The sequence below is a fragment of the Myotis myotis genome, unplaced genomic scaffold, assembly GCF_014108235.1.
Source record: "Myotis myotis isolate mMyoMyo1 unplaced genomic scaffold, mMyoMyo1.p scaffold_m19_p_18, whole genome shotgun sequence".
NCBI classification, from domain to species: Eukaryota; Metazoa; Chordata; class Mammalia; order Chiroptera; family Vespertilionidae; genus Myotis; species Myotis myotis.
The window spans coordinates 29,084,088-29,097,631 of record NW_023416322.1 but is presented as its reverse complement, the minus strand read 5'-3'; the positions used below and the strand labels follow the sequence as shown (position 1 = coordinate 29,097,631).

General features: G+C 41.8%; 1 protein-coding gene across 6 annotated transcripts in view; it reads right to left on the bottom strand.

Moving 5' to 3' along the window:
- NUP210L (nucleoporin 210 like) overlaps positions 1 to 13,544 on the bottom strand; it is a 55,488-nt gene that overhangs the window by 8,957 nt on the left and 32,987 nt on the right. For 4 of the 6 annotated variants that reach the window (XM_036342946.1, XM_036342940.1, XM_036342943.1 and 1 more), the window contains 11 exons: positions 12,809 to 12,941; positions 11,792 to 11,854; positions 11,263 to 11,442; positions 10,827 to 10,907; positions 10,618 to 10,749; positions 10,099 to 10,257; positions 8,877 to 8,968; positions 7,424 to 7,598; positions 1,978 to 2,153; positions 983 to 1,200; positions 109 to 245 (listed from right to left, as the gene is read on the bottom strand). In XM_036342946.1, coding sequence (XP_036198839.1) covers positions 109 to 245; positions 983 to 1,200; positions 1,978 to 2,153; positions 7,424 to 7,598; positions 8,877 to 8,968; positions 10,099 to 10,257; positions 10,618 to 10,749; positions 10,827 to 10,907; positions 11,263 to 11,442; positions 11,792 to 11,854; positions 12,809 to 12,941 — 1,546 coding nt within the window. Of the gene's footprint in view, positions 1 to 108; positions 246 to 982; positions 1,230 to 1,977; positions 2,154 to 7,423; positions 7,599 to 8,876; positions 8,969 to 10,098; positions 10,258 to 10,617; positions 10,750 to 10,826; positions 10,908 to 11,262; positions 11,443 to 11,791; positions 11,855 to 12,808; positions 12,942 to 13,544 lie in introns of all 6 variants that reach the window. The other 2 variants (XM_036342942.1, XM_036342945.1) reach the window with 2 other exon arrangements.

Genomic DNA, 13,544 nt, shown 5'->3' with positions numbered 1-13,544 from the left:
TGGCTCTTTTTATATCTGATATGTGACTGTATTTCTCTTTTATATGCATATTCCCATTTATAGAAATATACACCCTTATCTCTTCAATCCTGGTATTGTTAAGTTTACCTCTCGATATGTTTTCACCAGTCCTGGGATGTCATGAAAGATTGTTGCTATTCCTGGACTCCGGGCCACTCCTACCCCAGTGACAGTGTCTATTTGTAGAATACTGTCGGTAGAAATCATCCATATCCCAGGCTCACCTAGGAAAAGATGAGAAAAAGCACTTTGTTGCAATGTTTTGAATAAATTGATGGTCACTTTAACCTTACTCAGACTCCAAATCAGTAGACCATTAAAGCATATAGATCTCTCTTCCCATCCAGGAACACCAAGCTTTGAGGATAACTTAGAACTAAAGCCTTATTATCCTTTCCTTACTTTTTTTTTTTTAATATATTTTATTGATTTTTTACAGAGAAGAAGGGAGAGGGATAGAGAGTTAGAAACATCGATGAGAGAGCTCGATCAGCTGCCTCCTGCACGCCCCCCACTGGGGATGTGCCCGCAACCAGGGTACATGCCCCTGACCGGAATCGAACCCGGGACCCTTGAGTCCACAGGCCGACGCTCTATCCACTGAGCCAAACCAGTTCGGCTCCTTTCCTTACTTTTATTTCATCCTTTACTGCTCTTCAGCTAAGCATTTACCCTCCTTCAGAAGCTGGAAATGGAGGAGAAGGCACAGTACCCTACATTGTCTACATGATACATTACATAGAGCTATGCATTCAAGTAGGCATTTGGTAAATATAACTGACTGACTTCTGGTGGCTAGCTATTGAGAGAATTGGGCATTGAACTGAGAATTATCAGTTAACATGAAAAATAATAAAATGCATAAAAACACTTTCGGAATTTAGATAATTTAGAAAAAAATCCTTTAAGGGATGAGTTGCTTTGTAACCAGTGTGAGGTTAAGAAAGGAAGGTGTCCAGACCATTTTGGTTGAGGAGGTGAGTACTGAAACAGATGACATCGCCAACAAAGGTGAGCTTGGCGTCTGGCTCAATGGCGTGCTCGACAGCGACAGGAATGTAATCTGCCATGCCTGGGTGTCTCCGATCCCAGAGCCCCACAAGTGTCACCCCTCTGTTCACAGCGTGGGCCACGTAAGTATAGTTCCTATTCCCTGGTCCGATAAGCAGGAGGTCATCTCTGAAAGTAGATATGAAAAGCAGGAATCTCTGAAAAGGGACAATAGTTAGAAAACAGTTCTGGGAACAGACCCTGTCCTGTATAATAAAAGCGTAGTATGCAAATTGTCCCCTCAAACGTGCACTGGGCCTCTAGTTACATTATATTCAACAGCACAAAAGTTCAGAAGGAATTCTACAATGGACAATAAGCAAGTAAGGGCCAGAGATCTGTCTATTACCTTCACATACCAGTATATAGAGTATATAGTGCCCAGTAAGACTTCTTTTCTTTTTTAATTAAACATTTTTTTTTTCAGTACGACTTTTTTTTTTTTAAATATATTTTATTGATTTTTTACAGAGAGGAAGGGAGAGAGAGAGAGAGAAACATCGATGAGAGAGAAACATCGATCAGCTGCCTCCTGCACATCTCCCACTGGGGATGTGCTCGCAACCCAGGTACATGCCCTTGACCGGAATCGAACCTGGGACCTTTCAGTCCGCAGGCCGACGCTCTATCCACTGAGCCAAACCGGTTTCGGCAGTACGACTTTTTGATAATATTCCAATTACCTCCATATGGAAGCTTTCTGTGAACTAGGACTTGACAGATTCAAAATATCCTGATATTTTTCTTCACTGAACAGCTAATAACTATTCTGGTCTTTTCCCATCGTAATGAAAGAAACAAAGATCAGATTCCAAGTGCAGAACATGAGAGCAATTTACTGGAGCTGCTATATAACACTAACCTAATCTGCAAGAATTTCTACCATAGTGTCATTGACTTCCATACCTGTTCAGAGCCAGATAAAGCTGGGTATTGTGTGTGTGGAATTTCTCTCCGATTCTATTATAAAACTGAACAGTGAAGGTGAGAGACATGCCCAACGGAAAGGCTGATAGGGTCCTTCCTTGGGCTGTGTACAGCTTGGATTGGCTGCTCATTCGCAGGTATGTCACTGGTGCTACCTGTGGGAGACAAAACCTACTGGTACAGAGAAGGATGCATTGGAGAGGAGTTGTGTCCATATTCTGAGATTTATAATCAGAGGCCCGATGCACGAAATTCGTGCAAGAGTAGGCCTTCCTTCCCCCAGCTGCTGGCACTGGCTTTCTTCCAGCTGCCGGCAGGCACCTGGGACCCTCGTTTCCCTCACAGTCCTGGCTTCGTCCAGAAGGTTGTCTGGAAGGATGTCTGGTCTAATTAGCATATATGCTTTTATTATTATAGATGATAAAAAAAATGTGTCCCTCTTTCATATGAAATAATTAGCTCTTGATTTAAGATGACTTAAATCAGAGTGAAAATATGACAGTATAGGAAATGGCTTTTAACTATTAAAGCTGTGGGAATGTGAAGAGAACCTTTTTGAGGAAAGAACTGCAATTTATTTTGTGCAGAGTGCTCAATATTGTTAAATAATTATTAAGAATAGTGTAATTTGTTGTTTAACACTGTAAGAGATAAGCTGTGATAACAAGAAAAGTTCAGCTTTGCTTGGTCAGCGTGGTTCAGTGGTTGAGCATCGACCTATGAACCAGAAGGTCACAGTTTGATTCCCAGTCAGGGCACATGCCCACGTTGCAGGCTCCATCCCAGTAGAGGGCATGCAGGAGCCAGCCAATTGAAGATTCTCTCACATCATTGATGTTTCTATCTCTCCCACTCCCTTCCTCTCTGAAATCAATAAAAACATATTAAAAAAAGAAGTTTAGCTCTAGCCAGTTTGGCTCAGTGGATAGAGTGTCGGCCCGTGAACTGAAGAGTCCTAGATTTGATTCCAGTCAAGGGCACATACCTTGGTTGCAGGTTCCATTCCTGGCTCTGGTCGGGGCACATACAGGAGGCAACCAAACTGATGTGTCTCTCTCACGTTGATTGATGCTTCTCTCTGTCTCTCCCCTTCCTTTCCATTCTCTAAAAATCAATGGAAAAATATCCTTGGGTGAAAATTAACAAGAACAAAAAAGTTGATTGTAGCCCTGTCCGGTATGGCTAAATGGCTAGAGCAGCCGTGGGCAAACTACGGCCCACGGGCCGGATCTGGCCCATTTGAAATGAATAAAACTAAAAAAAAAAAAGACTGTCCCCTTTTATGTAATGATGTTTACTTTGAATTTATATTAGTTCACACAAACACTCCATCCATGCTTTTGTTCCGGCCCTCCGGTCCAGTTTAAGAACCATTGTGGCCCTCGAGTCAAAAAGTTTGCCCACCCCTGGGCTAGAGTGTCATTCCGGGTACCAAAAGGTCTCGGGTTCAATTCCTGGTCTCTCTTTTCCTCTCTCCCTCCCTTCCACTCTCTCTCTATGAATGAATGAATGAATGAATAAAATATCCTGGAGTGAGGATTAAAAAAAATATATTATAAATTTGTTTCACAGGCCACAAGGAAATAAAAGGACTATGTACAGTCTTTGGGGAAACACATGGAGATGAGAGGGGGTAAGATGAGTCTAGGGCCTTGGTGGGCACATTTCCGTGGTAGGGAGCACAGTTGAGATGGCCCACCAACCCCATGAACTGGCCCAGCAAGTCCTGCAGCATGGAAACACCAGCTGCAATTCCTCTGCCAGCAGCCCTGCTGATCCCTGGGCCCCCAGCAGTTCCAGCAAGTGGCACTCCAGCAATGCCAGTATCTTTGGGAGGAGATCCCTCTACTGTTACCGCGACCAGCTTCTCCCCTCGAAGCAGCACCAGACTGAGGACTTGCTTTTCTTCTCCTTCTGCTTGTTTTGAGTTCTTTGGCTTGATCTTCTTGAACTCATCACAACCACATAGGATCAAATTCATATGCTTGTCAAAAGCCTTGAAGGTGCCAATGGAGATACGACTGGCTTGCAGGATGCACCTCATCCTGTACCCGCTGTGCTGCAGCATCCTGCTGCTCTTGCCCAGTCATGGTGGCAGTTCTGTTCTGATGTGTGTGTTTTACTAACTTACCTCTGAGGAATTGTCTAATTCTAATTTTTTAATTCTTTTTTTTTTTTTTTTCTTTTTTTTTTTTTTTAATTAAATCTTTATTGTTCAGATTATTACATTTGTTCCTCTTTTTTCCCCCCATAACTCCCCTCCTCCCAGTTCCCGCCCCACCCTCCGCCCTCACTCCCCACCCACTGTCCTCATCCATAGGTGCATGATTTTTGTCCAGTCTCTTCCCGCATCTCCCACACCCCTTTCCCCCCCAGGAATAGTCAGTCCATTCCCTTTCTATGTCCCTGATTCTATTATAATCAACAGTTCATTCTGTTCATCAGATTATCTATTCACTTGATTCTTAGATTCACTTGTTGATAGATGCATATTTGTTGTTCATAATTTGTATCTTTACCTTTTTCTTCCTCTTCCTCTTCTTAAAGGACACCTTTCAGCATTTCATATAATCCTGGTTTGGTGGTGATGAACTCCTTTAGCTTTTCCTTATCTGTGAAGCTCTTTATCTGACCTTCAATTCTGAATGATAGCTTTGCTGGATAAAGTAATCTTGGTTGTAGGTTCTTGGTATTCATCACTTTGAATATTTCTTGCCACTCCCTTCTGGCCTGCAAAGTTTCTGTTGAGAAATCAGCTGACAGTCGTATGGGTATTCCCTTGTAGGTAACTGAGTTTCTTTCTCTTGCTGTTTTTAAGATTCTCTCTTTATCTTTTGCTCTTGGCATTTTAATTATGATGTGTCTTGGTGTGGTCCTCTTTGGATTCCTTTTGTTTGGGGTTCTCCGCGCTTCTTGGACCTGTAAGTCCATTTCTTTCACCAGGTGGGGGAAGTTTTCTGTAATTGTTTCTTCAAATAGGTTTTCAATATCTTGCTCTCTCTCATCTTCTGGCACCCCTATAATTCTGATGTTGGTACGCTTGAAGCTGTCCCAGAGGCTCCTTACACTATCCTCGCATTTTTGGATTCTTTTTTCATTTTGCTTTTCCGGTTGGGTGTTTTTTGCTTCCTCGCATTTCAAATCATTGACTTGATTCTTGCGCTCCTCTGGTCTGCTGTCAGGAGTCTGTATAATATTCGTTATTTCAGTCCGTGTATGCTTAATTTCTAGTTGGTTCCCCAATATAAGATCGAGGGTCTCATTAGTTTTCTTGTAGATCTCATTAAGTTTATCGGCGGCTTCTAAACAGTTCTTGAGAGACCTTAAAAGTGTGGTTCTGAACTCTATATCTTCCATTGACAATTTTGTCCTGTTTCTTTGTCTCCGCATTTTGTTATGCTTCCTTGGTGCACCCCCTAGTGGTCTTTGTTCGAAGTCTTATAGTTAAACCTTGATTGTTGTAGCTAATTCCAGGGAGGGTTTGACCTCCAGGCCAAGTGGCTATGCGAATCAGCTGTGTCAGCAGTGAGAGAACTTCTGTCCTCTAGGGAGGTGCTAATCTAGCCTTTGCCTGAGGCTATCCGGCAAAAGCCTCTGTGCAGGGCTTGGGCGGGGCGGGTCGAACAGGATCAACAGGGTGGGCCGGAGAGAGCAGTTATGGCGGCTCTCAGTCCTGTCCCCAGGGGCTCTGCCTCCCTGAGTCCCAGCACCCGCTGCAAAGCTCAGAGAGAAAGCTGCACTCGCTCTGACCGAAGCCAGACAGTCCCGCTTCTCCCGTTTGAGTCTGGGTCCCCAAAGACTCGCCCGTATCTGGAGCTCAGAGTCTGCGACTCCCTCCCGATTGAAAACGCCAACCGCGCCCTCCGCCGCCAGCCCGCTCCCGCACTCGGCACCTCAGAATTTGACTTCAGCACTGCGCCTCCTCTGGGTGTCCGTATGCGTTTCTCTTTTCTCCTAGTTGTAGGACTTCCACTCAGCCAGCGTTCCTGTGGTTCTGGGTGATGTCCCTTCCGTTTTTTGGTTTCACTTTTGAAGTAGTTGTTCAAAGCAGCAAACTCCGGCGTTAACCTATGCCGCCATCTTGGTTCTGCCCTAATTTTTTAATTCTGAAAACAAAGCCTAATTTTGATAACAATAGTTCTACACTTCTCCATACCAACTTTCTTGCCCAAGCTGTTCAGAAGACAGTCACACCAAGGTGAGGCTATCACAAGATAACAAGGACACTAAAGTTCGCTTTTTTTTTTTTAGTCCTCACCGGAGGATATTTTTCCATTGATTTTTAGAGAAAATGGAAGAAAGGGAAAGACAGAAATATCGATGAGAGAGAAACATCAATTGGTTGCCTCCTACACATACCCCTGCCAGGGACTGGGCTGGGGAGGAGCCTGTAACCAAGGTACATGCCCTTGACTGGAATCGGACCTGGGACCACTCAGTCTGCAGACTGAAACTCTATCCACTGAGCCAAACCGGCTAGGGCTAAAGTTCACTTTAATTTGATGGTTTAGATTAAAGTGATGGCGAACCTATGTCACCTCTGACACGCGAAGTCATTTTGTTGGTTGATTTTTCTTTGTTAAATGGCATTTTTTTTATATATATTTTATTGATTTTTTACAGAGAGGAAGGGAGAGAGATAGAGAGTTAGAAACATCGATGAGAGAGAAACATCGATCAGCTGCCTCCTGCACATCTCCTACTGGGGATGTGCCCGCAACCCAGGTACATGCCCTTGACCGGAATCGAACCTGGGACCTTTCAGTCCGCAAGCCGATGCTCTATCCACTGAGCCAAACCGGTTTCGGCTTAAATGGCATTTAAATATATAAAATAAATATCAAAAATATAAGTCTTTGTTTTACTATGGTTGCAAATATAAAAAAACTTCTATATGTGACACAGCACCAGAGTTAAGTTAGGGTTTTTCAAAATGCTGACATGCCAAGCTCAAAAGGTTTGCCATTACTGGTTTCGAATCATGTCAAGATTATCTCTTACTTTATAGTTCATTTCTGACTTCCTGAGAAGTCTCTAATTCTTAAAAAAGGAAATATGCCTGTTAAGGGCATAGTATTCCTTTTACTTACTTTACTTACTTACTTACTTACTTACTTACTTACTAGTAGCCCTATGCACGAAGATTCGTGTAAGAATGAGCCTTCCTTCCCCTGGCTGCCGGCACCACCTTCACTCCAGCCAGAGCCATCTTTCTGCCTTCCCACGCTGCCCAGAAGCCTGGAGCAGCTGGGGCTGTGTGGAATGCCTGCATTGTTGTCATGGCGCCTGCTTATGCAAATTAACCCACCATCTTTGTTAGGTTAATTTGCATACTCACTCCCAATTGGCTGTTGGGTGTTGCAAAGGTATGGTCAATTTGCATCTTTCTCTTTTATTAGTGTAGATAGTAAGTGCCTGAACTCACCTGAACTGCAGTTATGGTTGTTTGGTTGACTCCAAAAGGTTCTACAGAAGTGACTTCCAACACGGCAGTACCTGCAATGGAACCAGCTTTCAGGAGCCCTTCACCGTCCTCCTCAATGACAGATGAGTTAGGGAAACACTTGAGAATACGGGAACTCACAAAGGCAGCCCCTTCCCTAGGGAACAAACAGAGCAAGTGGCATCTCTTGGAGACTCTGTTTGACCAGAAAGGAGTATTACTCTGAGGAAACTGCCTGCCATTCTCTATACTGTGTGCTTATTTGTTTCTCAGGTAAAAGTCTGCTTTGATATGCTTAACCTTTTTTTTTTAATCCTCACCTGAGGATATGTTTTTATTGATTTTAGAGAGAGAGGAAGGGGGAGAGAAAAAGAAACATTGATGTGAGAGAGAAACATCAGTCGGGAGGTTGGTTGCCTCCCATACACATCTGACTGGGGATCAAACCCACAATTTGGTTTGTGCCCTGACTGGGAATCGAACCTGCGACCCTTCAGTGCAAGAGACAACACTCCAACTGAGCTACACCAGCCAGGACTATGCTAATCTTTTTAAAAAATCAAATTCTGCCAAAACCGGTTTGGCTCAGTGGATAGAGCGTCAGCCTGCGGACTGAAAGGTCCCAGGTTCGATTCCGGTCAAGGGCATGTACCTTGGTTGCGGGCACATCCCTAGTAGGAGGTGTGCAGGAGGCAGCTGATCGATGTTTCTCTCTCATCGATGTTTCTAACTCTCTATCTCTCTCCCTTCCTCTCTGTGAAAAATCAATAAAATATATTTAAAAAAATCAAATTCTATTATATGCTTATCATTAAAAATTATTCAGCCAAAACAACTGAAATAAAAGGATTGAAACAGGTATTCAAACAAATAGTTGTACATGAATGTTCACAGCACTATTCACAACAGCCAAAGATGAAAACAACCAAAATGTCCATCAATGGATGAATGGACGAACAGAATGTTATATCTGTACAATGGAATATTATTTACTCATAAAAAGAATGAAGTACTGATACATGGAAGAACCCTGAAAATATTATGGTAACTGAAAGCAGCCAACACAAAGGTCACATATTGTATAAGTCCATTTGTGGGAAGTATACAGAATAGTTAAATTCATAGAGACAGCTGGTTGCCAGGGGCTAAGATGAGGGGAGATGGGAAGTGACTATTAATGGGCATGGTGTCCTTTTGTGATAGCGAAAATATTTTGGAACTAGACAGAGGTGATGGCTGCACACCTTTGTGAATGTACTGAATACCACTGAACTGTACACTTTAAAATGGCTAATTATGTGTTACGTGAACTTTACCTCAACCAAAAATAAAATTATTTGTGCATTAGGAAAATCACCTAGAAAGCAATATAGTTCTTTCCATGTGCAATGTTTTACTGAAGGTGAAGTTAGAACCTGGCCTCCATTATCCTTACCTGTTGGTATGAAGTTTCAGTTGAGAATTCATGGGCATTAGGATTTGCTCAGGTTGGCACTCTGGATAGAAAACTTGGAGTTTTTCGAATACCTGTAATGAGAAAACTTTTTTTTATCATATCTGGAAAGGATAAATGATGGCCTTTATTCACAGATGGACAACTACAAGTCAGTCTGCCTAACATCAACTTAGCCTAACGTTCCACAATGCTCTTAAAATGTACCTAGGTATTTTATACTCGGCTGGCATGGCTCAGTGGTTGAGTGTTGACTTATGAACCAGGAGATCACGGTTCGATTCCTGGTCAGGGCACATGCCTGGGTTGCAGGCTCGATCCTTGGTTTGGGGTGTTCAGGAGGCAGCTGATCAATGATTCTCTCTCATCACTGATGTTTTATCTCGCTCTCCCTCTCCCTCTCTGAAATCAATAAAAATATATTTTAAAAAAAAGATGTATAGTAGTCTAGACTATATAACCTAATATTAGGCTTGCTTCAAGTTTACACTATTATTCCTCTGTATTACTTAGATATAAGGTATAAAATAATTTTGAAATTTCTAATTTTAGCTCCTATAATCTGAAAAGAGATTTGAGAACAAAGAATCTATATTAAATTAGCAAGGGACATTATTCAGGTTTTCTACCTAGCAAAGTGCGCTTTCCTCTATGTCTCACTGAATCAGAGAACAAAAGCCAAAATAAAGGAGAAAAAAGAAAAAGAAAAAATCAGTCCCATATTTAGAGGGAGAAAAATGTATTTGCTCCACACAACTGATAAATTTTTCTTTCAAATTTTAAAAGCAATAGGGCCATTTAGCTTTCAGCTTGAGAGCACCTGCAGAAACTATTCATACTCTACACCTCACCAGAAGTTAGGATTAGTTTTCGTTCTACCTATGAATATAGCTAACTGGACTGTATCATAACATCTGTGTTAGGCAGAATGGCTCAGAAATGAATCCCTCTTTAGTTATTATGGTGTTCAGATCCTGTGTCCACTGCATGGGGAGTTGAGAGGAGTGTGTAGTTTCTAATGTCAATACTTATATAGAGGCAATTAGCAGAAATGACAAAAGATCTAGAAACTATAAACCTGTTCTAGGGATCCCTCTAGCCATTTCTCTACCTCTATTCAGGCTAAGCTCTTCATGGATGATAAAGCAAATAGAACTTTTTTCTCCTTACTATACAAAAGCAAGATTTAGGTTTGGGCCCTTACCAGGATCTGAACTTCATCAGACAGTTCCAACAGATTCCCCTCAAACTGCCCAGAGGAACTGTTCATACAGCGGACAGTGACTTTGATACTGGTCCGACCAGCTGCTTTTGTGTGGACAACCATGGCAAAGTTATTCTCTACTGGGAGCTGTAGAAAAACCTAGACAGTGAGGGGTGGATTAAGAAATATTCATGAATAAACATTGTGCCCTTCTCTCTTTGTTGTAACAATAAGGAAAATGTAGGTTGGAAGTAGCCATCTAGAAGAACTAGAGTACCAGGGCTTATTTTCACAGTTACTTCCTTTCACATTCTTAGCAACAGAGTCACCCCTAGAGAAACCTCCGCATGCATTGCTCAGTTAATTCTGGCACACCTCTGTAAGATTCTTAAGTTATCTCGAGTCAATCCATTGATAGGAGGAGAATGAAAATGAAGAAAGCGACTCAGTCTAAAACTTATGATGAAAAACTTAATATCAAGAACCCTAAGGTAATATAATAAACAGATACATTCATACCTCTGAATGCCTGGGCACTAGATCCAATACCTCCCTTTTGCTCATGGACCAGTGGAATGTGAGCCCAGGGTTGGCATTGCTAAAGGAGAAAGGGGTCTGGGTACTGGTCACTCCCATGACATAAACTGGCATCTGGAAAGAAAACACTGTTTCGTGTCGGAACTGGCATTATCAAAATAATGAGCCCAGCACAGGGTCATCATACTGACCTCAGTAGCTGTGATGAGTCGAGTTGCAGCTGCAAGGATCCTGACAGACCTTAGCTGAACAACTTCAACCTGCACTTCATCCTGCTCAACACGAAGGAGAACCAGTTTAGGCTGAGAGGGAGTGTCTGTGGGGTGGACAGAGATGCTGATGATAACTAGTTGGTTTGGGGCATTCAACCACCACAACAAAAACCTGCCATACTATGTTTGGTTTTGCTCTTTAAATAATTCCTCATGGATATTATAACAATGTATTCCATGGGTTTTTCACTAAAGATCACATATTTCCCATGCCAGGTTAAAAGCATGCCAGATGAGGGGACTAAAAGTATTTTTCTGGGCTGGTAACACCCTCCTCATCATTACTCCCTCCCTCATCTTCCAATATGGTTCCCAGACGGAAGAGTAGAAGCCAAGAAGAACAAAGAACCAATACCTGGGAAAACACAATGACTTTGCCAGTATCTTCATTCACTGTCTGGATGGTGCCATGGACCACAGCTGTGCCAACCACCTTCCCTGTAACTTGCCCCCTCCTATTAACAACAGCCACAGTCTGATTACTGATGGAGAAGTGAATGATAGATTGGGGCTGGGGGCCACCTTCAGACATTACCTAGGATTTAAACACACCAGTGAATTCCTGAAGCATGGGGAGAAGTCACATCTTTGTTCTCAACATTTTGTCCGAACAACTGGACTTTTTCATTTTCTCCCACCGCCTTATATTCCACATCAACTCAAATGCAGAAGAAATGGAAGTGTTGCAGATGACCAATGGGATTCTAAGAGGCAGTTCATTGTGGAACAGGAAAAATACTAATGTTCTTCTTTACCAGACCCTATTGTACTTGGCTGGGAGTAGACAAGAGGAGGCAAGAAGAAGAGGAGTGTGTATATGTTGGGATGGGCAGAGGTAGGATGAGGAGAAAGGGTAAATCTTATTTTTTTGTCTTTAAGATCACCTGCATCATGTTGGTTGGAATCAGTGTCATTTTCTCTGGAACAAGTTTGAATGGAGGAAACACCTTGAAGGAGAAAAGCAAAAGGATTATAGTGATTAACTAGAGTCAATTTCAAAACAAATGATCATGCAGCTTATTCTAAGGGGAAAACCCTAATTATGTATAATAAAGTTATATACAAAATATACAAAGACATGTATTTACTTATTAAGTCAACCTTTATTTATAATGGCAAAAATTATAAATTACTTAAATGAGAATGCTAAATAAGTTATTACATATCCACTCATTGGAACAAAACTGGCCATTAAAATTATGTTTACAATTATCTTTTTTTTTTTTTTTACTTTTTTTTTCAAACATATAAAGAATTTTCAGCTACCTATTACCCAGCTTCAACACTTATCAACAAATGGCTAACAATTACTTTTAAGCACATAAAAAAATACTTTTGACAGAAGATTAAGATGAAAAAAGTATATGATTCATCCATGTTAAAGTAAGTGTAAGGGAAAAAGTGAAGGAAATAGCCTGGCCAGTGTGGCTCAGTGGTTGAACATTGACCTATGAACCAGGAGTTCACTGTTCGATTCCTGGTCAGGGCACATGCCCGGGTTGCAGGTACGATCCCCGTAGGGAGCGTGCAGGAAGCAGCCAATCAATGATTCTCTCTCACTGATGTTTCTATCTCTCTCTCCATCTCCGAAATCACTGAAAAAAAATTTAAAAAAAAATTTTTTTAAGTGAAGGAAATACACTGAAATCTTAAAAATAATTTACTCTATTAGAATTGTAGGTGATTTTTATTCTGTGTCTTTATATGTTTTGTGCTTTCCAATTTCTACAAGAAGTATGTTATTTTTATACAAAAAACACACAAACCACATATTGTTGCAAAAGTTAGACTACAATTTTTTTCAGTCAAATGATTTTCAACTCGTACAAACTAAACGGAAAGATAAATAATGCTAACTAAATAAGATGAAGTATCAATTTTGAATGAGGTAATTTTCTTACTTCAATTTGCCTAGGAGCTGATGTGAATTTTCTCCCCATCTTGTCCCTAGCAATAGCCACAAGTGTGGTTTGCCCCACAGTGACAGCTCGAAGGATATAATTTTCGGAGTATTTGTCCTGTTCCTCCATTAGCCTGCAAAGACCCATGTATTTTTAGATGAGAAAGATTTGGTTTTAAGACTGGCCAGTTATGCATCTTTCTAAAGATGCTTAACATTTTCTGCTCATCTTAACTATGGTTAGAGGGAACTGCCAGAAAATAAATTTCCAAAGTCAAGACCCAGTTCATGGCAATGGCAGGAATCTCCTGAAGACAAAAATCTTGTTCTATGCCGAAACCGGTTTGGCTCAGTGGATAGAGCATCGGCCTGCGGACTGGGGGGTCCCGGGTTCGGTTCCGGTCAGGGGCATGTACCTGGGTTGCGGGCATATCCCCAGTGGGAGATGTGCAGGAGGCAGCTGATCGATGTTTCTCTCTCATCGATGTTTCTAGCTCTCTATCTCTCTCCCTTCCTCTCTGTAAAAAATCAATAAAATATATTTAAAAAAAAGAAAAATCTTGTTCTAAGGCGCCAAAGGAATCCTCTATACTAATAAAAGGGTAATATGCTAATTAGACCAGGAGACCTTCCGGATGTCCTTGTGGACAAAGCCATGGTGGCAGGGCTGAGGCAGACATGGTTAGGGGTGGTCAGGCCAGCAGGGGAGGGCAGTTGGGGGCGAGCAGACTGGCAGG